Source organism: Chanos chanos, chromosome 12, assembly GCF_902362185.1.
Source record: "Chanos chanos chromosome 12, fChaCha1.1, whole genome shotgun sequence".
NCBI lineage: Eukaryota > Metazoa > Chordata > Actinopteri > Gonorynchiformes > Chanidae > Chanos > Chanos chanos.
The window spans coordinates 10,774,523-10,800,286 of NC_044506.1; the positions used below are offsets into that span (position 1 = coordinate 10,774,523).

General features: G+C 42.5%; 1 protein-coding gene across 1 annotated transcript in view; it reads left to right on the forward strand.

The window, feature by feature from the left end:
• Window positions 1–16,042: 16,042 nt before the first annotated feature.
• Window positions 16,043–25,764, forward strand: part of thsd7aa (thrombospondin, type I, domain containing 7Aa) — an 83,543-nt gene continuing 73,821 nt past the window's right edge. Inside the window, exon 1 of the mRNA XM_030789120.1 lies at window positions 16,043–16,202. Within this exon, the coding sequence (XP_030644980.1) occupies window positions 16,043–16,202 (160 nt within the window). The remainder of the gene's footprint in view (window positions 16,203–25,764) is intronic.

A 25,764-nucleotide genomic window follows, 5' to 3' on the forward strand; every position in this document is an offset into this window, starting at 1 on the left:
TGCTCACTTACCGCGGGACAGTCTCCTGGTTAAGAAGACCATAATTTATCTCACTACCTGCCGGTCTGCCTGAGGCAGACTGGATATGGAAAAAGGAATAATACAGTTATGGACAATTTTAGCAATTCTTTTTTTTTTTTTTTTTACAATTAGCTGTAACCAGTCCAAACCAAAATCCCCTCAGAAACAGCCTTTAAAAAAGAAAGAAAAAAAGGGAGGTGTATAAGCTTTTAATAATTCTTTTGCATTCATACAGTTTTATATGTGTTTGTCATCACATATTTTTGATGTTATTACCCCTCTCCCCCATATCTTTCCCTCTATCTGTCTCTCTCTCTCTCTCTCTCTCTCTCGCTCTCTCTGTGCGTGTGTGTGTGTGAGAGCGTGTGTGTGTACGGGTGTATGAGTGTCTGTGGTCTTTTGCGTGCATGCAGAGAGAAGACTGGGTGGAGAAAAGGGTGGTATGTGCACTGCTGGATGCACATGACTGGTTTTGGGGTTGCTGTTTTGCCGGATGCTCAGTCTATTCTTGTTCCTCTTTCCTTCTCTGTTTCAGAAGTAGAAAGTATTTAAACTCTGCGTGCGTGTGTGTGAGTGTGTGCATGTGTGTGTGTGTGTGTGTGTCTGCATGTCTGCACGTGTGAATGTGTGTGTGTGTTTGTGTATAGGTGTGTAGGCGTGCATTTGAGCGTGCGTGCACTCACACACACTACTATTTTCTTGCCTGTGATGTGTGTGTGTGAAATGTCAAATCAGGCCAGAGAAAAACAGTCTAATCACAACTCACTGATACCAAGCCTCAAGGGAGATGGATTCCATTGTCTCTTGTTGGAGGTGAGACAAGGGGGATGAATAATGTACCTAGTCTCTCTCTCTCTCTCTCTCTCACACACACACACACACACACACACGCACAAGCCCTTCTCACAGACCATGAAGAACTGAGTTTGCTCTCTCTGTAATCTATTCTTCACAAAAGCTTGTGTTTTGTTTACGGTCAGTGGTTCTGATGAAGTCTGCCTGTGTGACTGCACAGATAAAGTCCAGCCTTGGTGTGCTACTGTGGTCTAACATTATGTTCACAACAAAGGCACGATGTCTTTGTGAACCTGAGCAGTTAGGCAATTCAGCACCTTGGAGAGCAGCCACGTGTTTGCTTTGAGACACAATACAAGAAAGTGCAACCACAGCACTTATTCACTCACCTTCACCAAGCTACAGCTGGGACACAATGACACTTTCCACATTGGATTGTCTGTATTTGTGTTTATGTGTTGTGTGTTTGTGTTTGTGTGTGTGTGTGTGTGTGTATGTGTGTGGGTGTGTTTTTGTATGTGTGTGTGTGTGTCTGTCTGTCCATCTGTTTCCTTTTTGTGTGTCATTTTCTCTTTTTCCGTCTTTTGTTTTTTGTTGGAAAGACACAAGAGCTTTGCCATTCTGTTGAAACAGCTATTGTTCTAGCTTGTCTGTGTAGGATTGTGCTTTGTTTAAGGAAGGATGAGTCTATGCACACAGCTTGAGTATATTGCTGTCATCCCCAACTTGGTTACAGCCTTCCAAAAGGGGACTCCTTTCATTCTAACGACTCTTGAAGTCATAGTGTAATTAGCACCAGTGAGAGGTTAATGACAAACAACCAGTCTCTCTCTCTCTCTCTCTCTCTCTCTCTCTCTCTCTCTCTCTCTTCTCTCTCTCTCTCTCTCTCTCTCTCTCCCTCTGTCCCTCTCTCTCTCTCTCTCTCTCTCTCTCTCTCTCCCCCTCTGTTTCTCTCTGACAGGCTCTGTCACTTCTCGGGAACACTGTTGTGAATAAGCTGGTCGCCATGGCACCGGTGAGTGACATGTGTTGTTTTGTGAGGACTCTTCCTGTGGGATGTGTTATAATGAAGGAGCCGGGACTCAGGGCAGGATGCCATTGTCCTGCAGCTCATCATGACAACACCACAGAGAGCAAGATTAGCTCCTCCACATTCACCATAGCTCCTGAGAACAGACATATGCATGTATCCTCAAAACACACACACACACACACACACACACACACACACACACGCACACACACACACACACTGTATGCGTGTGCGTTGTTTCAGTTTATTTCAGTTAGAGTGTTCTGTTCTCACTTTTGCCATAATGTTCAATTACATTTAAACAGCGCTAAGAGAACTGATACTTTGTGTAGTTTAACACAGACAAAATGGGTCGTTGAGTCTTTTTCAGGCCATTCTTCATTAAACACTGCTTCTCCATGATGTGCTCAAATTGGTATTCATCAGAAACTGCTGATCTAATGTGTCTTTTTTCACTACTTTTTCTATCAGAAATAGAATAAATGCTTTTATAGCCTGAAGGTCTTGAGATCCTTTGAATGATCCCTGTGCTTAATGTGTTTAACTCTTGTGAATGTGAACACATCTGATGATGGAATTTTCTCACATAAAGGCCAAATGAACAGTGAAAGGAGAGCAATTTTTTCTACTAGACCTTTGCAAGCAAAAGTTGAATTCTCTTATTCAGCCCAGTTACTGCTATTCTCTGAGACAGAAAGACAGAAATATATGTCGACAGATTGATGGATAGATAGATAGATAGATAGAGAGAGAGAAGGGGGGGAGGGAGAGAGAGAGGGAGGGAGGGACGGAGGGGGGGAGGGAGAGAGAGAGGGGGGGAGGGAGAGAGAGAGGGAGGGAGGGAGGGGGAGAGGGAGAGAGAGGGAGAGGGAGAGAGAGGGAGAGAGAGGGAGAGAGAGGGAGAGAGGGAGGGACGGAAGGAGGGAGGGGGAGAGAGGGAGAGAGAGAGAGAGAGAGGGACCTTCTTTCCTCCTATCATGAAGGAAGGGGGCCTTAAATACACTTTTAATTTAATCCATTTTAAGTTTACTCCCCATGTACCTCTCAGATATTTTACATCTGTCAACATCTGCAGTGTTACAGTTCCTTGCAAAAAGGCCCTGTTTTCATAAACTTTTAAAACTGCTTTTACTCTGGTATATGCTGATTTACATTAACACTGAAAAGTGTTCATTTAATCCACTCTTGCTTGTACAGATCATATGAACACTGTAGAGACACTGATTTTTGATGTAGGCAGACTCCTGAATCAAGTGCTTTTTTCAATCAGTTTTGAGAGCTTTTATGATTGAGGTGTGCAATGAAGTTGGAAAGGCTAATCTTACATCTCTTATTATAAGAACAAAAAAATATATATATTTCTTTGTGATGGCCTTGCAAAGCAAGCAGCTGAACTGAACTTTGGAGAACATGTTAGGAAATTGATTGTGTAGGGTCTAATGGAAAACAGAGACGGGGAGATCTCAGAAGACAAATTGTGGTAATTACTCTGTGTGGAGATTGTGCTGTCTGATCAATTGATATGTGAAATGATGTCCTCACAGTTGGAGGTGGGTCTGATGCTAATTTGATTTACATCACATTTGCCACCCGGGAGTGCTCTCTGATTGGACACATTAACAACTGCATTAGTGTTTAGGGTGCAGGCCCAGACCTTTGTGGGCTAATGATTTCTTCTTCTTCCACTCTAACCCCTGTTATCAACATCACCCAGCTCATGGAAAAGAGGTTCAGTTTCCTCTGAATGTGATAAGATTTAGTGGTAATGTTAAAGGACTATTTACTATCTATCTATCTATCTATCTATCTATCTATCTATCTATCTATCTATCTATCTATCTATCTATCTATCTATCTATCTATCTATCTATCTATCTATCTATCTATCTTCTTGTCAGGATTTTTGAGAATCCTGCGTCCTGTGTCATGATCTAATTTATCATGAGCTGAAAGACAAAACCAGAAGGAGGGAATCGATCCTCTTGACACTACACAAATGTGAGCGTTTGTCTTTTAATGCTTTTGGAGCCTGCTTCTTCAGAGAAGTATTGGCACAATTAAACACAAGTGTTTTACTGTTGTCTGAGTGAGCTTTGCAAGCTTCTCCAGAGCTTCCAACTCTAGCTGTGCATGTGTGTGTGTGTTTGTGTGTTTGTGTGTGCGCACATGTGTGTGTGGTGGTGGTGGGGTGTGTGTGTGTGTGTGTGTGTGTGTGTGCATGCGTGTGTGTGCGTGTGCGCGCGTGTGTGTGTGTGTGTGTTGTGTGTGTGTGCATGCGTGTGTGTAAAAAACTCTTTATTCCTGCTCCATTTATGATCAATTCCACCAAAGAACTTTAGTTTGTATGTTTGATTGTATGCCTGTGTAACATTCCCTGCATCATCATGTTCAGTAAAATGTGAGGCTATCTGGAACCTTTTGCCTAAAGATGTTAATGTGGATCTTTATGAAGTGAAAGGAGCTGTGTCTTTTACAGTCTGAGTGATCAGATATGTTGACTCTCACACATGGTCATGCAGCAAGCTGCAAGCAGTGGGTACATACATGTGGGCTGCTTGCATTCCGCTTCTCCTGATTGGTCGCTGGCTAGAGCATGGATGACTGCTTGACCCACATTCCGTGAATGTTGTAGCCTGGTGTACCTGATAAATGATAAATAAAACAGGAAAAACACATACATGGTATATTTAATGATAAAAAAGTGAATCTCCCTCCAGGTTTTCTTGATTTTTTTCCAAAGCACCACTCATTTTATTTATCTTAATTCCAAATTTAAAACTCCCTCCAGATTATTTTTTTTTTCATCTTTGGTTATTCATGTCTTCTATTCTCTCTGATTACTGTCATCTTCTCACTCTCTCACTCTTATTTGTCTTGCTGCCGGATCGGCTCTCTCTCCTGGTGAGCTGTTTTGAGTGTGAAATATATTCGGATTCAGTGTGCTGTTTCGCCTCAGCACATCAATTACCAGTGTGTGTGGTGAGCAGAAACAAGTGGCTCCTATTAACCTTACCGAGTTTCGCTGGGTCTGCCGGAACACCTCCATTTCGCTGGCTCCTTTCTGCCGAGATTGAGTGATAATTCCTTTGCTTAAGTCTTCTCCGTGACAGACGTGTGCTCGGCAAATAGAGAACTCTGCCTTCTGCCTTTGAGTGCGACGTCTTCTCGTCACTTTCGTCCTATTGCGTTAAGCAGATCAAAGCAGCGTACTGAAGGTAAAGCAGAGAGAGGAGGTTGTAAGATATCTACACTTATGGGTTTTTTTTTTTTTTTGCGCTGTTTTGAAACTGTTTTATGTCTCCGTGAACGTGCTGCCGCTCTTTACTAAGTCCAGGTGCAGCGCTTGACACTGATGTGAAGAAACAGGAGTTTGTTCACCTCTTCATGAACTGAGGGAGGGAATTGCTCTTTTGAACGTAATTGTTTGGAAGAAGCAGAGAGGGGGGAAAATGCAGTGCGGCAAAATAACGCGTGTGCCCATATGCTCCAGCTGCCCGTGCTCCACCGATGGAAGTGTTCTAGCGCCGAAAGGCAAAAAAAAAAAAAAAAAAAAAACCCAAGAAAAAACCCCCAAAACAAACAAACAAACAAATAAAAAAACAGAGGGGCGGATGTGTTTATCAGATGCTATGCTGAATAGAGCAAATCCCTTGTTTTATTTTCTGTTCTTTTTTTTTGTTGGCTTTGTTACAAAGGATTTATTGTGTTTTTTCTTCATAGAGCAACCCGGATCTGAATTCACGCTGGATTTTTTTTTGATGTATTGGGATATTTTTCCCCCATGTCTCAAATACCAGATTACATCCGTAATCTGATTTATAGATTGAATGAAGTGTTCAATACTGGGATTTCTGTGCAAGTTCTTACTCAACATCTATGTTGGCTCCTTATTGATGGAGGAATGTTTTTTTTTTAATCTTAATACATCTCTACTCTGAGACATCTCAGTTTTCAGGAAGATTAGGCTTGTAATCTGAGACAGAACGATGAAGATGGGACTGATCATATTTGTCCTTGGGTTTGCTCTAAGACTCAGTCAAAACAAGGCCTGCTTGTTGCTTGTTCACTCTCCTCAAAATGTAGGATATACTTGATTCACCAACTAGAATCGGACTCTGAACCAGAATCAGAGTCAATATCAGAATCAGACTCAGAACCAGAATCAGAATCAGGATCAGAATCACTTTTGTGCAGCAGTATTTGTCAGGTATAGGAATTCATCGTAGCAAATAAGACAATATCCGTCATCCATGATATGCACACAAACATATACCAAACACAGAGTTTAATGATGAATTCGTCATCGACATGCTAACCGCTATCGCAGAAAACAAAGTTTAAACATACAGAAACGTATCTTTATGATACTGACTGTTCTTTAGTTTTATCATTATTTTATAAGGTACAAGCCCATGAAATATCACGCCTTCCAAAAACCATCTCCCGCAGTGGCTTCTTAAATCTGTGTTGAAAGGAGTGTGCATATGTATGTCAGAATGTAATCCCCATTGTCTGCGTACATGCACTCTGTCAGAAGGCACCCCACATGCCTGGAGGGGTTGCAACCATGAGGAGAGCCCATATTGTACGCTTTGCCAAACGAAGAGCCTGCCATGCGGAATCGTCCGGGCCTCGCGTCTGATTGGTGTTAAGCTCCATGACTTGGAAGAGGAGCGGAGCCGCCCCAGACCTGAAGCTCGCTGTCTCTGGGAAGGAATGCCACTGATGCTCTCTCATTGGCAGGCTGAGCGGGAGAATCCGGGGGTCGCAGGGGGTTGGAGGCTGGGTGGGCGCGAAAATGGGGGGAAGGGGAAAAACAGCACGTTCAAAGTGAGGAAGATGAAAACGAGCACATTCCCATGCTCCAGTTATGAGAAATTTCCTCTCACTGTAATTAAAAGGATGTTGGGGGTGGGGGGGGGGTCTTATTTTCAGAGGGTTGACTTTTTTAAACTTACCATCAATTTCTACTCCCAAAAGTCGCAGTGGGTCTCTGAGTATTTACAATCCGGAGTTTCATTTTTTGGCGGCTCTTAACACCATGCTCTTATAGTCTTATGCCTTACATGTATTAATTTCAGCAATTCTTAAGTTGTCGTTTTTTGGGGTTTTTTTGCATTTATAAGCATTGTTACCAATGAAGATTTCATTTTTTGTCTAACACATTCATTTTTTTTCCAGCTCTATTCTTGGTAATACTTATTGATCCAGTTAGTCATGTTCTGCAGTCATTTACTTACATGTGCCGCCCACATGTGCACTTAGAGATCTCAGACGTTCAGAGGGATTTGTCCTCCTTTTGCAATATGACAGCTATGCATGAGAAATATGAATATAAATGAATTGTCTCTCTCTCTCTCTCTCTCTCTCTCTCTCTCTCCCGTGTGGACAGCTCCTTGGGGGCTTAACAAACTCACAGGACATTTGCCGGAGTCAAAAAATTTCCCTTGATCATTCCCAATCAGCTGGAAAGAGGCCCTTTCTTGGCTCTTCACTTTGACACTAAGCTGGGATGGGAGTGAGTTCGCGAGCTGTTGCTAGGATACAGAGCGCTTCAAGAGTTAGGCCCCTCACCTGCTAACAAGCAAAAGTTGTGAGCTCCAGACGTTAAAGAGAGAGCGAACAAGCCAAGACACCATCAGTGTTGTTAAGACTAAAAATATCTTGACAAATGAGAAACAAGTTCTCAAGTGTGTATCGCCTCTACGTTAACCACAAAGAACCATGTTTAGTGTGGCAGGATGTGTTAGTTCCTTTGAAAATGACACCGAAGATAAACACAGCAACATTTTACAGCCAAAAGAGAAATACGCTAAAATTCTAGTTACGTGACGAATCCAGCCCTTAAACTCTTTTACCAACATCCTAGTGTGAAGCGTCACGTCTAAAAAATGGACACAGAAATTGATTAGTCACCACAGCAGCAGCTCCCACTACCAGAGCCTCCACGTCTCTCGTCAGATCGATCCACGTAAGTGATCAATAACCCTTCTCTCGTTGGAGTGGTGGGCAGGAGATGACAGCTGTTGATTTGTGCTATCTGTCCACACTGGTCACTCAGAGTCAGCATCCTTTAAATTCCACTGAGGATTGGCAGACCGGATGCCTGGCCAAAGCGTTTAGTCACAAAATGCCTCGCTAATGGCATTAATTTTGTGGGAATGAATTGAATTAAATGGAAGAGGGCTCAGTGTGTGAATGCCTAGGCATACAGGGTTCGCAAAAACACAAGCTTCAGATGGACAAGATTTCATTCAGTCTGTTTGCACTGGATGAAATTATAAATCAATCAAATGCAACGTGTGGAGAGATAAGATAAGGAATTGAGTGACAGTGCTGGTTTTATGTGGGAAGACACCCACAGACGTTCCTGATAGAGCCAGCTTCCGTACGTGCTTTATTCCTGCTGTTGTTCCTATTACTCTGATACCAATGGCTTATGTAAATGGAGATCTGAATAATCAGATATGGTTTGTAATATGACTGCATAGACCAAGATAAGAGAAGGTTCTGAGTTGTGGTCAGTGACAAATTAAACACGTAAGAAGGAGAACAAACATAGTAGCATATTGTGTGGAAATGCACATCCATGGCTAGTGTCCTGTGGTGATAATCTAAAGTGTGTGTGTGTGTGTGTGTGTGTGAGTGTGTGTGTGAGTGTGTTTTATTATGTTAGAGCTAGCATTTGTCATTGACAGGGAAAACACGTTTGTCAGTGTGTCATGTGAACCCCCGGCGCAGTCTCCATGGCTCTGTCAGCAGGGTCACTCTGCCTGCTGACTGCCTCTTGGGTTGCTATGGCTGACAGGTAGTCTCTGTCAAACAGTGATGTGGCAGGCTGACAGAGATGAGTGTGCAGCACGACCTAAATGAGTCATCCAATCTTTAGGGTGCATAGTGCACCTCTAAGCACCTTCCGCAGACCGAATGATAAGGAATCATTACAACTGTCTCTGTCTGTTCACCAGACACACATTCAATCACTGGCCTTGTCCGTGAGAAAAAGCAGCTTATCACTCCGGCTTTGTGTTATTTTGTGACAGGTTTAGCATTCCTTAGTTTGATATGCGTGGTAAAATGAGGTTTGTTTGAAAATATTCATGAAATCATTGATGGCTCATTGACATAGGTGTAATTCTTATCACAATCTGTTGTCTTCATTGTAACAAGTGGAAAATCTTGAATATGGAAATAATGTATTATGTGTATTTAAGGAATATTGTAAATGTAACATCGATATGTAATAAATCAATGTAACATTGATTTATTACATACAACCTTATGTAAAGCTCACATAATATAAAGACCTATGAAATCTTATATCTATAGTGTCATACAATTTTGAATGTGTAAGATCCTTTATAAGATACTATTTTCTAGTAGTTGATATGATGCATAGGGCTGGGGTGAAGGCGGTTTTTTGAACATTACCCTTACAGTAAGTCACCTTCACAGGAGCTGTGGATTAGGACAGGTTTTACTGGAAACTGGTGGCAGATGTTCCATCTCCAGTGACATCGCAGATACACGTCCCATCCTGACAACCAAGCCGGATGTTCTCACCCAGGGGACAGTACCTGTGACCCTACTCCCCCCCAGTCACGGGCAGGCCTAAAATTCCCCTCTGTTTTCAGTCATCAACGCGGACACCTGTCCCCTCCTCCCAACTCTCCGAGTAGACACAGACAGATAGTCATACTGCTGCACTACATCTTGTAGACAAGGTCATTAAAGAACGAATCAATGGAGCACACGCTCCCTCCCCTCGGCAGGGGTTTAGACCCGGCTTGTTTAAAGATGAGCCCAAACAGGACGGGTCACATTCATTTGCTCCTATCGCCACTGTGCAAGACCCTGGTTGGTCAATATCTGACCTCCTGCTGCATTTGCATATCTATCTGATTTCAGCTGAAAATTCATTTACAACGAGCTGTTCAGAAAGCATATAATTATATTTTCTGGCTGATAATTGCCCTCTTTCCCCCTTTTAAAAAAAAACAACAGCCCCAACAAAAATGACATTTTCTGTGTGTGTGTGTGTGTGTGTGTGTGTGTGTGTGTGCACGCGCAAAAAATATTTTATGAAGTCCAGCTGGCATATATTGTGTGAAATGCAGATCAATGGGTAGAAGGATAGCAACCCCCCCCCCCCCCCCCCATTATTTGTTTGGTTTGGAGTCCCATGAGGACCAGCCTTATGTTGCTTGAAGAGGAGTGGTTGGTAAACCCCATTTGAAATCCTCTCTGAAATGTCTACCCCCCCCCCCCCCCCCCTCGTTTGCATGCCGTGTGAAGTGAGGTTTGGAGGGGCATGAAAAGAGGGGGGACTTCTTGATGGCTTTGTTCCCAATCTGGTTATAGTCTGGGAGTCAGTGAGGCAGGAGACAATGGGAGTGTGGCAGGGATTGGAAGAGGAGTTCTGGTTCTCTGGTTCTGGTGTGAGGTAGTTCGCCTGACTGAACTCATTTCAGGCATGATTTGCCTTGACAGATATGAGCTGCTTGGATTAGCATTTATGGTGGGGGGTTAAGGTCCATTATTGGGGGAAGGATTGGGGGACAACCTATTTAGAGCTTTAAGGATTGGAACGCATTACTTCTGATCTGTCAAACCTTGACGTAAACAACGGATGGTGTGGCTTACAATTGAATTAGAGATAGTTCCTGTTCTGTTGAACAGTAAAGGTTTTATGCTTGATGGTCAATAACATCAGAAAGATATTTGAGACTGATTTGAAATAAGATTTGAATTGAATATTGTTGGGAAAATTGTCTGTATCTGAAATACAGACTCTTATGAGCACATTAATGAAGTATCCTTGGTTGGATTCACTGTCATTCATAGTATGCTGTACAAAACATTAGTATTCACTATTTCTGTTCATTTCTATAAAAGTGTAAAACTGATAAATGTTTTAGCTAAAATTTTGCTAAAAGTGATGTTTTTCAACAGTGTTTTCCTTTCTCTCTCTCCGAAGATGTCTTACAAGCCCCTGTTCTGATTCTGGACTCTTTTTATAAAGTGCCTTCAAATCTATTATTTGACTTAACTCTAAAAATTAAATGATATTAGGCATCGCTATTTTTTTTTAAATGTCTCATTGTCTTCCCATTTTCCTCTTGCAGCTCTGGTGATATTTGCATATACAAATTGGATCAGCTTGGATGAGCACGCCCCTCCTACTTCATTGGCCAGTTCCCAGTCGATTGCCCCACCCCCCCTCCAGCTGTTTGAAAAATGAATCAGACAGTCGGCTCTTGCTTCAAAACAAAAACACTGGACTGGGGCAATGGTGTTTTGTGCCCGGGCTGTCTGTTTGATTTAGATTTGGTGTTAACACCGCAGGACTACATTTAAGCTTCCATGGTACAATACCCATCATAACTTCTGTAACCTTTGTCCTCCTGTGACAGTCACTCCATAAATAAACAACAGGGGAGAAACTGTCTTGTGACATGTTAGTTTAATTGTCACGTTGCCATGAAAATGGCACCAATTTTATTGCACTCTACAGTGTATTCATGAAACACTGTACAAGCTATACAATATTAGTGCAGAATCTCTTTGGCTGAAAATAATAATATTTATTAATAATATATAATTTTATCTCTGTAGTACAGTTGGCCTTACAAATATTGTTTAAATATTATAGCATGTTAATGACCTGGTGTCAGCAAGTGAGGGTGTGTAATGCAGTGTCTAAATCTACAGCATCTTTAAATCTGTTATCATTTAATGTCTCAGCCAAAAATGCTTTTAAATTTAACACTTCTTGATGCATATAGTCAGTACTGTCCATTTCATCTAATAGCTTTTTTTTTTTTTTTTTTGCTTGCATTTGTAATAAACATCCATTGGTAAAAAAAAGAAGTACCCATTAGCATCCGTTCAGCTCAACTCACAGACCAACAATATGAGTAGATCTCTGGTATATTGCTGCTTTATTGCCATATTGCAGTATATTCCTGGAATAGATCTTTTGGCATTTCCACACTCTGCTAATGTTTTGTGTGTTATCTAGAACTTATCTTAATGTTTACCAAGGCACTACTGTGATTAATACGTTCTGCGTTAAAATTTGTCTTTTCTCAAAGTGAGCGGTGGATTTACTCCTTTCATGCGAGTGTTTATATTTGTAGAACGTAATTTGCCTTTGCTGTGTCTACTTAATCTTTGGAGGAAGCTGCCCACATTTTATTAGCTAGCCTGTTTTTACATATGCTTTTGTTAAATGAATGCGTAAACAAACAAAGAGCAGTCCATCGTTTGTTGAGAGCTAATAGACAGTGTCAATGCTCTCAGGTTCATCCTTTATATTGCTCCCGTAATTATTATGAGGTATCTTTGATGTGAGTCATATATCATACACACATCATCCTGTCAGCATGTGTGTGTGTGTGTATATGTGTGATGTGTGTATGCCCACTCCTTTTCATCATGTCTTGCACAACCACACACTCCCCTCCTTGCGCAGCCCTTTCACTCAAGTCACAGTCCCTAGTTTCCACATTTGGCCTGCAACTTTTCCCTCTTAGTTCTTCTGTTCATTTCTTTGTCTCGCCGTGTGTTTTTTTTTTCTACTTTTTTTTTTTGGGGGGGGGGGGGGGGGGGGGGGGGGTTCTGTTCATATTATTTTCTCGTTCTGGCTCTGTTTTTGTGGATCTTCATTCCTGTCCGTATTTCCTTCTCCACCCCTCCACCTGTGGAGATGAGTCAGGCTGGTTTATCTCAGCGAGCTGCACTGTGCGTAGTCTTAAAGCTAGAACAGCTGAACCCGTAATCCTACCCAGCTGATTCCCCGCTAATCTCAGTCGCCTTACAGACCAGTAATGCCAACATCAGCCTCTCTGCCCTTTCTGTACCTTTCTTCTCACTCTCTAGCTTTCTGTCACATTGTATAATTGTCAGGCCATAGGGCTTTGTTAGTTGTAGGGAAACCACTTAAGTTCAGCCGTGTCAACTGTAGCAGAGAAACTCCGAAACTAATTTCAGTTTGGTGATGAATACATGCATACAAATGTACATTCGTAAATCCTGAACACACAAACAAATACAAATACACTCTGCCAATTGTAGTAAACTGAGATTTTTGTGAGATCATCTCGTGCTTATACTGGTTGACCTGTTTAACCTCGAACTGGGGAGCAAATCCAATTTTACCAAACATTTCAAAAGCAGAAGATCCTTTGCAGTAGGTTAAAGTTAAACCCAATTGCAAGGAGCCTTTTCAAGAGATTAAAGGGAGGTTATCTTAGATTTGCCTTCTTGCAGGATTAACTAAAGATGTGTGTGAGACAAACAGAGAGGAAGAGAAAAAAAAAAGAATCAAAGTTTATTAAATGAAATGTTAATATATTTCATTATACTTCTATGCTTGTCATGAGAATATATAAAACGGATTAAAATATTTCTTGTTACTTGTACTACTATACTGCCACTGTGTTTAACTTGGGATAAAGTAACACTGTAGGCTATTACAGTGTAGGCTCATTTATGTATGTCTAAGCATACAATAACTAATACTTTAACTAATGGAGCTAAGTGAATAAAAAAAAAATCAATTCATTTAATAATAGGCCCACATAATAACATAAATGGAATGTACAAAATATACCTCAAGCAAGATCTCTAGACTTAATAAAGTTAGCCAAAATTTGCACATATTTTGACAAATTACAATAAGCTGCATCACTCTTTGCCAACTGAAATACCAATGTTCAGCTGATTTGCTGAAAGATGATGCTGAAGTTATCATGAATCTTTGGTGAGATATGAATACGTCACAAACCATGGACTAACAGTGGCTAATCTTTCGTGCAGAAGTATATATATATATATATATATATATATATATATATATATATATATATATATATATATATATATATATATATATATATATATATATGTAGTTTCACAGCAAAGAGATCATCTTTTTTTAGCATGGCAATATATAGTCTTATTATAACCACACACTAACATATGTTTGTTAGAAAATACCCTATCTTTCTTGAATTTCTCAATTCTGTTGAATGGATCCTTCCATTCAAAATTTTGCATCAATAACACAAAATTATGTCGTCGTGGTTCCCAAAAAGCTTTTCCTCCCAGAATAAGTACAAGATGGAAAGTTACTGAGTGAATTCTTCATGACTACATGAGAGACTATTCCCCTTTCTTCTCAGGCGAAGAGACGTCATTGTACTAGCACCTGGCACGTGTTTCTGTTAGTCCAAAAGAGGGCATGACCCAGGCTGTGTGCCAGCCTGCAAGCTCTATTTATGTGTTCCTGTGTGTGTGTGTGAGTGTGAGTGTGTGTCTATAAGTGGGGTTTGGGAGGAGTTTAATTTGGGGTGCTGGCCGTCTGTTGCTGCCCAAGCTTGGCTAATTTGTTCAGCGGTTTGCTAAGCTTGTGCGTGGTTAGCAGGGGGTGAGCAGTTTCTTTTATGAACCTAATAGCTGTGAAACAACTGAAACGGACGTTAGCTGGGGTCAGGCTGAGTGGGTAAAGAAGGGGGGGGGGTATGGTGGGAGGGTTGAGGGCTACAAAGAGGACACATTTGGGATCAAGGGGGGGTATATTTATTAGCAGAACGACAAACTAGAGGCCCTTAGTTGAAAGCAGCACATGGTACACTGTTTAGCACCTTTTGTAAGAACACAAATTTGAATGACATTTGAATCATATGTAATAAGTAGATCTGCTTTACAACACTGTAAACTCTTTTCATTTTAAATGGGATGCATAACAAAGCAAGTGTTTTTTTTTTTAAATGAATGATTCTTAGGTTATATAGCCTTGTATTTGTTAAGGCTATAAAATCAAGAGCTATGTCCGTTCCCTCCAGTCTTTTTCATTTTCATAGTAACTCAGCTCTAGACGTTGAATCTAGGGGTTTGATCTAGAACATTCTTGTCAAACAGTGAATTTGCACTGAGGCTGAGCACGAGACATTTGGTAGCATCCCGCTATTGATTTTGAAGTCAGTTCTTCATAAATGTATTTTTCCATGGCTTAGATATCATACAAGGTCAAAAGGGTCTCCCTTCAATTATTCATAAAGATCTCCACAACTCTCCCTCTACTGTTTTTCTGTCTTCTTTTTCTCATATGGGACACTTACCCTGACTACTCCTCCCAACCTCCTCCTTTTCCACCTTCTTCCCCCATCCCTCTCTCTCTCTCTCTCTCTCTCGCTCTCTCTCTCTCTCTCACACACACACACACACACACACACACACACACACACACGTACACACATACAGACAGACGCATCTCTCTCTTGTGAATCTCTTTATAGCTTTTGGTCCCAGCTGGTGCAATGACCCTGTTCCTCTCTTTTAGCTGATCCTAAATTGTATGAACGGATACACACAGTCACACCTCCTCTTGCCTGTCTGCAGCTGTCTACATCTGTTTTGTGGAAAACAGAGAGAGTAGACAGAGAGAGAGAGAGAGAGAGAGAGAGAGAGGGAAGGAGACAGAGAGAAAGCAGGTGAGCACAGTACAATCAGTGAGGGGAGAGAGAGGGAGGGAAGAGGGACAGACAGGAGGAGAGTAAGAGGTAGAGAGAGAGAGAGAGAGAGAGAGAGAGAGAGAGAGAGAAAGTGGGAGGTGCTGCATCAGCGCGGTGCAGACAGGACGCAGTAGCAGCACTAGCGGCAGACTGTACTGAGGGATCTATTGTTCCTTTCTTTATTTCACCCACTCAGACCTCATTCTCCTTCACTGACTCAGTCTACAGAAAAAAAGAAAGATAGGAGAAAAACACAGAGAAAAAAGAACCGGGCGAGAGGGAAAGAAACAGAAAGAGGTTGGGGAGGGGAGGAGAGAGAGAAGAGCGGATTACCCTTTCCTGGAGGAAGCGCGGCACCCCGCATGAGAGAGAGAGAGAGAGAAAAGCGAGAGAGGAGAGAGAGAGAGAGAGAAAGAGGGGGAGAGAGAGAGAGAGAGAGAGAAAGAGGGGGAGAGAGAGAGAGCAAGGGAGAGAGAGGGGGAGAGAGAGAGAGAGAGAGAGAGAGAGAGAGGGGACAATAGCAGCACACGTTTCCCCTTCACCCATCTGTCCATACACACGTCTCTGAGAGTGTGTGTGTGTGTGCGTGTGTGCGTGCTTGAGCTAGTGAATGAGGTTTTTCTACTCTTTTTGGCTACATTGTTGTTGTGCGGATCTTACTGGCCGTGCTGAAGCCATGGGGCTGGCCGGCAGGGCTGCGGGGAGAGGGGGCACTCCGAACGGGGTGCTCTCCTCCCTACTGAGGGTTGTCTTGCTCTTTTTGGGACTCTTGGATGTCCAGGCGCAAACCGTCGCGAACAACAACAACAACAAACCTGTTTACATCTGGCAAACAGGTAAGTCTATTCGTTTCAATGAGCTGGAAAAAAAATCTTAGAAAACCCCTTGTTTCATTGAACTCACTCATGTTCACGCTCCTTTTCCACGGTGCCCTTAAAACATAGTGACTCAAGTGAGCGCGGGATGTTACTGGTGATCAGGTTGTCTTGTTTCTGTTATGAGCACCATTAGTCTCCTCAAAAAGAGGCTCTTTTATCCGACTGTATTTTTACAAATGAGTGGAGAAATGATGCTTGTTTTGCGCGTTCAGGATGCTGGTTTTAACTTCTCTCCTTCGGATTTTATGGGAGATTTTTGCCTAAAAATCAAGGTGAAAAAAAAAAAGAAAAGTTAAAATTTGCTGTCTGACTTTGCTCTCTTAAATGTTTGTGTGACTAACGGAAGAAATCAAAGTGTATACTGAAGTAGTTCTGTTGTAAAACACATACACAGTGTGCAGCCTCTTTGGATAAGAAGTGTTAAGAATCGTGAACATGTTCTGCAGTCTCTTTTTGGTGAGAAAACGCTCTGCTAGACTCATGCCTGGTGCGTAGCTCGCTCATTCACTTCGATGAATTGGAGGATTATTGGCTTCAGCTTCAAGGGAAACTTGAACCAGAATCAATACGATGTTATCATAATACAACACATGAATATCTGTATAGCAAGCATGAAAAATTAATGAGCTTGGGTCAGATACTGTATTACACACCGAGGCAAGAGGATTTGAAAGATGTTTTCATGTTCTACTTGCATGAATTTGCTGATTTGAGAGAAACAGCAGCATTTGTAGTGTAAATGATTTTGATATGGTGTTTACAGACTGAACGCACTACTGAAGAGCTTTAAAATGACAGACTTGCCTGTTTCTATTGAGTGTAAATACAGCAGGGATAATTCCCCTTATGGTGGTGCTTACATGGGGTATTGCCCTCAACATTTGGGTGGTGCCCCCTTCTCTCTCTCTCTCTCTCTCTTTTTTTCTCTCTGCAGTCAGTGTGAGACAACACCACATGCTGAGGGGGGAGGCATGGTGTTAGTCATGCACGGGATAGAGAAAGTAATGGGGGGTAGCGCTGTAAGAGAACAAGCCCGATTTGGGTGCTTCGGGGGGAGGGTGGGGGTGACTGACCGACAGGGGTTGAGTGGTTCTTCAGCAGAGCCAGGAGAATCAATGGGTCATTTCGCTGCTGACTCAGCTGGAGATGGGTGGAGAGGCTTCGAGATCAATGGACTGGTTTCACTGGGACCACTGGTGTTCTGCTGGGGCTGGAACTGATCAATGCATTGGCTCACGCCTAGACAGGATTAAGACGACAGTGTAAGTGGAGAGCCATCTCCACTCGTTTAGGATCTGTGAAGGGATCCGACTGAAACTGCCTTGACCAGACTGATACTGGGTTGATTTTACTTCATACTTTGAGTACAGTTGGCTCGAACAACTACAACAACCGTAGTATCCTATTGCTCATAGAATCGTCCAGCCAATATACTCTCCTCCAACAGTTTCTCTGTTATCCCTTCATATCCATTTATTGATTTCTTATGCTTCATTTGTTATATTATGCAAAAAGTTGCTTTGCTCGTGGAGAACTGTGTGATTTGCAGTTATTTGTCCCATGAGAGCCAGTGGTTTTGTGCAGTGGGGAAGTCCTTTGGCTGTACTCGCCTGCTCTGCCTCTTTAGAGAAGCCAGGCTGAGTGCAGGAGATTAAGAGTTGAGAGAGAGAGAGAGTGGTGGAACAGATTGGCTGGAGCAAGTTAACCTACATACCGCTGAACCCTGTTTTTGTTTGCCTACGTACACACACACACACAAACACACACACACAGACACACACACAAACTATGGTTTATGGTAGAGCTTTAACTATGATAATATATTTAAGCAGGTGGAGTATTATTTGCAATGCAAATTATTTTCATCAAAACGTTACTGCAGTATTGTTGTTCCCCAAACAACAACCACGAAGATAAATTCTGACTACAATATTATTTTCTGCGGTTACTGCGCATGACCTTTGACTTCATGAAATTCTCTATCACCAAATTAACAATTCCAGGACACACTCCTAACCCCAGGTCTACGGCAGCACGGGGGAAAACCAGGGCACGAGGCATAAAGGGAGTGTATGTTTGCCCATGGGGTCTCATCTAGGACCGCATCAAATTGTGACGGAACCACAATAAATTTCGGGCCTTTGACAAATAGACCTACCCCCTGCTGTGCTTATATTAGCCAACAGTGAGGAGGGATATGATTGGAAAGGAGAGAATTCCAATATTTCCCTCAGGAGGAAGCTAGGCGTACGCCTCTGATGTATGAAAACAGGAGGAGGGTTCTCTGAGGGTCTCTGCTCACTTTCTCACAGTACTACTTAAAGAGGTAGCGAGAAAACTATTTGACAGGAGACAAGAAAAGCATGAATTTTTTTAATTCACAATATCAAGTTTTTATTTCGCTCGAATATGGAGGGAGGAGAGAGTGTGAACGATGAAACAGGCTCTTTTTCCGGACCTCATTTTAGATTTCACACGCTATCCCAAACGGGTATTCTCAAATGTTTTCTAAGGGGTCCAGTTCTAGACTTTATCAAAACATTTCACAGTCTTAATTGCCAGCCCACTGTTCTGTTGTGTGTGGTGTAATCTTTATTTAGTTCTAATTATCTTCTAACCAGTCATGATTGTTAGAATGAGCCCCCTGGAACTAAATCAGACATTCTGCAGAGACCCACTGTCTTGACCCTGTGCTTTACATGTGCTCTCACTGCTTTGTAAGTACTTGCACAATTCTGCTGTCTTCTTTTGGACTCAACTAATGCATGAGTGATACACAGCAGGCCTTCAACGTCAGATGTCACTGCCTAAAATACCCCCCCCACACACACCAACACACACACACACACACACACACACACACACAGATCTTAATCGACAGGGCCGGTCTTTTTTTTCCCCCTGTGATCATTGTGTTGAGCGATAACGCATAGGCAGGAAGAGGGCATTGACTCCAATAGGACCCTTCCCCCATCAGCCACACCCATCCAACCCTGCAGATGATCATGCTTATAGTTTCCTGACGCTGCCACTAGTTTGTATCCATAATGTTCATCAATACTCACAAAAGATGCTGTCCTCAGTTCCCCTCCTCCTGCATCATCCTTTGTTCTTCCCTCAGCCCTTTCCCTGCTGTCCAACTCCCCTTTTCCAAGGGGTGAACTTTGACCCTCAAGCACGTAAGGTCCCGTGAGAGCATTGCTGGGGGGAATGATGTGCGTACGAGGGGTGGGGGGGTGGAGGGGGGGGTGGTGGGACTGGGGGTGTGGAGGGTGGGGAGTGGGAGTGGTTGTTGTAGCAGTGGTTTAGAGGGCCAAGTGTCAGACACTTAATTCAAGCATTTCCACTCAGCCAGAAGCCAATGCCACAGAGACATCCATACCATATGAATGAAGTCTCACTCCAGATTACAGAAAGCCAGTCAAGTCAAAACGGTGCTTAAGGCCTGTTTTCCTGGATACAACATTGCGCTGAACAAAACCATAGAGAGCGAGAGAGAGTGAGAGAGTGGGAGAGCAAGAGAGCTAGAGAGAGAGAGAGAGAGTGTAAAAAATCTAGCAACAACAAAAAAACATATGGATGTGCATAAACGCTGCAGAGCAGTTGTGAGGAGTAATTATTTTGAGCCATCAGGTTGGATTGTGGAGCGGAGCCCATGCGTGAATGAGGCATAATGAGGAGGGATAAAATGAGTAGCGTACTCCGTAGGATGGATCAAGTGCCAAATTACAGCAGTTATTTTAGCCGCCGTAGCCCAGGCTCTGTCCAGCTGTTCAGCACAGAATGGCGTAGCTTGCCTGAGGTGCCGGGTTTTTCCTCACTTTCTCTCTCACTCCCTCCTTCTGTCTGTTTTCTTTCATTCTGATTATGACTTGTCTTTAGTAGCCTCTCTCTTTCTCTCTTTCTTCTCTCTCTCTCTCTCTCCTTTTTTTTCTTGCTTGGTCCTCTTTCTCCTTTTCTTTCTTTTTCTCCATCAAATCTGGAAAGTCTTGTCTAAGCATTGCCATATGCTGTCTTTTCAGCTGCAGATGCATGCCTTTTCTTTTTAACCCCTCTCTTTGGAAAGCAGGGAGAGAAGCGTGATGAACAGAAAGCTTGGTAGATAAAAGGACAACAAAAGATAGAGTGACAGTGTGATTTGCTCAGTGTCCATCCATCTCTTTTCTTTCTTTCTTTCTCCCTCTCTCTCTCTCTCTCTCACACACACACACACACACACACACACAAGCACACATGCTTAGGCACACGCAGAATCATGTATATGTGCAATGCCTCATTAGTCTGAGATGAGAGTGGGTAGTGAACAACTGAAAGGCTCTTTGTACATGTGGTGTGTGTGTGTACGCGTGCGCGTGCGCGTGCATGTGTCTGTCTCTCTGTCGGTCTGTGTGTGTTTATGTTGTATGTAACTAAAGTGGGAAACTGATGACATATTGGACATGGGCTGCTGAAGTAATTAGCTGGGAGTGCGGTGGTGTTTGATCACCGTACAGCTCCACGGCCCTTAGTTCTCTGCTTTAGCTGACCACGCTAAGTGCCATGCTGACACCTACCCAAACATAATAGATCTGTTCTCTCCATCTACTGAAAACATTACTGTTTGGATGACCACGGAAAAAAATGTCCAGACATCTGTGAATTTATCTGACAATTTAAAATAAGTATTGTTCCTTGACAGCAGATAACATCAGACACGCAATAGTACTCAAGTGATTAACTACTTAAATCTGCCATGGCGGTTGCAGAAAATCTGTTTGTGATCGTCGATGGTAAACACCTATGTTCCAAAGGTGTAATAAGTTCATACTTTCCCTTTTTTACTCCTGTGAAGGAATATTTCCCTGTTCTCCCCGTGATTCAAATGAACTCTTCAAACAGATTTTTGCCCCTAATTAGCCTGTTACAGCTGTTTTTATAAGGGCAGATTAATGGCATTTCTTTCAACACCACCTAAAAGGCTTATGGACTAAAACTTCCTTCATTTGCTCTAAACGACTTTTGGCTGGGTTTGTAATCGTTGTAATGGCATCATTACAATGGTAACAAGATGAGAGAGATAGTAGAATGTTTCCCAGATTGTGTTCCCTCTCTCTATCTCTCTCTCTCTCTCTCTCTCACACACACACACACACCAGGGACAGCAGGAGGTCTAGGTCTGCTCACGTTTCTGCAGTAGGCTGCTTAACCTCTAGGAAACGTGCAGAGGAATTGCACTAATCACACTAAACTGCTTTAAATCAACACCTGAGAAATCCTCCTCTTTCCTCCTCTTAGACACTGGTCACAGCAATCTCAAAGCAATGCGTGTACATCGTGTAATGATCCTGAGGACTCTCTGTCTCTCCACACACACACGCTCACACACACACACACATACGCACAAACACTTACACACACACATACACACTCACACTCACACACGCACTCACACGCACACACAGCTTTTATTAAGCACAGACATCTATGAAAGAAGGCTAGCTGAGCCAGACATCACTTTTATTCTGTCAAGGAGTTATTCTGCTATTGCTAATGAGAGAGACAGAGAGAGAGAGAGAGAGAGAGAGAGAGAGAGAGAGAGAGAAACATGAGGAAGGAAAATAAAATTTTATGTGTATTATTAGCTATCTCTGATGTGTTCGCGGACCTTGGCAGGTAAACACATTAAGACAAGCTTATGACTGCATTGCCTACATGCAGTTTTCAATGAAGCAACACAAGGCAGTCAAGCTAGCCCAGACTACATAACGCCTCTCAAACGAACAAGTTTTACGCAAGACAGCCTCTGTGAACACCATTCCTGACAGATTTAGAGAAAAAGTCTCTTTGACAACTAAGAGAGAACTAATCCTCAACAGAAAAGACCGGAATATTTAACCACTCTCCAATCTCTACCCTTAATATCCGCCAATACAAGCACGGACAAAACCGGTATCGAGTTATTTGACCACTGAAGAGTCTATTGTGAAAGGCTGTCTTTAAGTCTTTTTATGAAGTTGTTAAGATGGCCCACGAGGGAATCTGTGCAATGTTAAGTCACACCCAGGCTAATCAGTTAACGCCAGCTCTCTCCTTTCCTCTGGAGCAGTGGAGAGCAAGGCTCCTCACACACAAACAGGTGTGCTGGAAAGCTTAAAGACAGCAGGAAAGATTAAGCAGACCTCTCTCCTGTCTGTGGAGGAGAGAGATTGCACTCTTCCTTTCCTCTCTTCGGCTTTAAGGATGTCTCTTTCTTCCTGTGTTTATCCTTTTGATTCACAATACTCCCTGGAGAGCAGGAAAGAATGTGGTGAATCCTATGCTCCCTCCAATCATGTCAGGTGTTATTTGCCAGCAGCAGCAGTGTGTGTGTGTGTGCGTGTGTGTGTGCGTGTGTGTGTGTGTGTGTGTGTGTGTGTGTGTGTGTGTGTGTGTGTGTGAGTGGGTGGGTGGATGTGTGTGTGTGTGTTTGTGTGTATGTGTGTGTGTGTGTGTTTATGTGAGTGGGTGGGTGGATGTGTGTTTATATGTAATGTGTACATGTGTGTGTGTTTGTTTCATTGTCTTTTCTTCCTGTGTCCATGTGACCGGCCGTCAGCTCTAATGTTCTCTGGAAATTGGCTTGGTGTACAGTGCCCATTTCACTCACATTGTTCTCAGACTGAAAAACAATGTTGGAGTTAAAAAAAAAATCCTGACCTCAGTTCAGCAAGACATGAAAAAAAAAAAAAGTAAGTGAGTGAGAAAAATATGAGTAATGTGCTGGAAACTGTCTTACCTTTTCAATAGCAGTTTTTTTTTTTAGCACTGGCTTATCAGCGTATGTTTTTACACTAAACATACAAAAATAAAATCCTGTGCTGTGTATGATTTGTATCTGAGAAATAATTATTGCCTAAAACCATTAGCAAGTGTAATTAAGAGGGCTGGAGATGTGCTTTCGGGTTAGCCTGTGTGTTTTGCTCGGAGGTTTTCTTGTCCAGATTGTTTAACTGAGACGCACTGAAAAGCCCTCTGGAAAATTCATTCTGATCATTTCATCTGTGCCCGTCTCCCGATCTGGTCCTTAGATTTGTTACCACGCGCCCCTGTAGTTATACCCCTGCCGGCACCGGAGAGGAACTTCCAAACGGATCATTTTCAGCAGGTGAAACTGGGAGAAAAACAGAAAAGACCAACACTGGAGCACAGGGAGAATATTTTGTCCATGTCATTTTTCATGGGAAGGTCTGCAGGGCCTATATTAAGTGAGCTAGCAGAGCTGGTCGATTTATCATAGTAACAGAGCTGAGTCTTAGTCCCTGAAGGAACATCTCTTGAGTTAAGTTCCACTTTCCCACAATGCACTCTCATAAGCATCACCCTCTGCCTCATCAGGGTTTACATTCTCTACCATAGACAACTGCCCCCCTTTTTTTCTTTTATAATAATAACAGAAGCCTCTCAATAATAATAATAATAATAATAATAATAATAATAGTTGCTCATCAGAGAGCTTTATTAATTCATCTAGTGGATTAAACATGTTAATTAGTCATAATGGCCTCAGGATGAAAGATCCTCAAAATACACGCTTTGCCATCTATGCTAACATGTGTGGTTTGATTGGAATAAGTATATAGGTTTTGATATAACTGGATTTTGAAATGAGCTTCCCCCCACATGTGATAGCCCCCGGAACTGCGGTCTACATTTATATAAACAAAGCAACCAGGTTGGTAAATGTGAGCAGAATCAGCATTATAGTTTTGTGACGGAGCATGATTGGGGATTTGGTGGTAATCCAGCTCCCCTCTGTTCTTTATGCACAGGGGAATGTGTGGCAGCTCAACCAGTAGTGCACAGTGTGTTGTCTGATACCCACGTGTCTCCTCTCGTCCCAAACGGCACAGGGACAGGGGTAAAGAGAGAGGAAAAGAACGGACAGTAAGTGTGTGTGTGTGTGTGTGTGTGTGTGTGTGTGTGTGTGTGTGTGGGGGGGGGGGGGGGGGGGGGGGGGGGGGGGGTAACCAGCAAGTGTTGACAGAGTGAAGGCTAAATAAGAGAGAGAGAGATAGGGAGATAGACAGAGAGAGAGCGAGAGAGGAGAGAACGAGAAAGGGAGGGGAGAGAGAGAGAGAGAGAGAGTGTATTAATCTAAATGGCATGGCTTACACTAAGTCCCAGTCATTACTGATATGGGGATGTTGGATGGATTATAGATTAGAGTTTATTCAAAAACTTTATTTAAAATGTTCTAAGAGGATTTGAAGGTTATTCTCATTCATATATCTGTATAGATTCTTTTGGAGGGAGGGTTGTGTTTTGACATGTAACCCAGATACATCACAATAACCGGAATATTTCACCGGTGGCTCGGAGGTCAGCAAGACTTCAGAATGAAAAAAAAATCTCCAAAATTCCAAAAGCATGCATAAAAATGTAATCAGAGCAATATAAAACATTTATAATACGCTGAGTTCAATGCAAATGCTCTTTTTTGAAAAAACAAAATCTCCAATTACTCATCTCATATCCGTGTCAGAGCTTTTCTGTTTAACTTCAATATCCCTAATTTCAAAAGCATCTGTAGCTACACTTAACATTTTAATATAATATTAATTTAATATAACTTTTTTGAAACTACTCACCACTGTGACTGAGAAATAGATATTTATCTAAATAATTTCTACTCTCTCTCTCTCTCTCTCTGTCTCTTTTTTTTTATCTTGCTTTCTCTGTGAAGCCTAGTTTTGATTGGGTTTGAGCAGCGATAGATGGTCAAGGAGGTCTTCAAACACGTCACCGTAAACTTGGCCGGACACGGATTCAGTCTGGATGCATCTCCTTCCGCAGTTAGAGTTTTTCTAGTACCAGTGCTGACATTAGGGAGTGACCTAATTCAACATGGTATCCATTCATGCTAGATACAGGGGACGCAAACCTCAGTCTCCTGTCATTAGCCCAAGTCGCGCTTCTCCCATCCCTCACTCTTGTCTTCTGTAGACCCATTCTCTTCTACTCCATTTCCTCTCTTCCTCTGCTGCTATTACTTTCTTTCATTTGCTCAGTCTGCTTCAGTGGACTTTAATATGGCTTCACTGCTACAGACATTGGTTATTCAAATCATAATGAATGTTGCATACTAAGTTTCCAGACGTGCTTAGAGCAGCTTCGACCTCTTCAAATATTTATGTTTTAACATCAGATGAGACAAAAGCATAAACATCTTTAGATCAGCGCACGTGAATGTTTTCTTTTCCCAGCAAGCCCCGCAGACGAAAACGTAGCGCGCGCAAACAGACCGTCCTTCACATTCAGTCTCCGAGAGGACAAGAATCTTTGTTCATCCTCCTCCAGGTTTACTGTTCAGCGTTCAAACCACAGTGTCCCCCTTAGTGACACAAACATTCTCTAGTGTAATGCAGCAAACATGTGTCGCGAGCTGGGGTCAGCATGCCTATCTAGCAAGACGCCTCGGCTCAGTCGTCCTCAACAGCCCCGTGAAGTAAAATTACACTGCCCAGTTCATTGTTTTTTTTTTTTTTACATCTGCCGCTGTTAA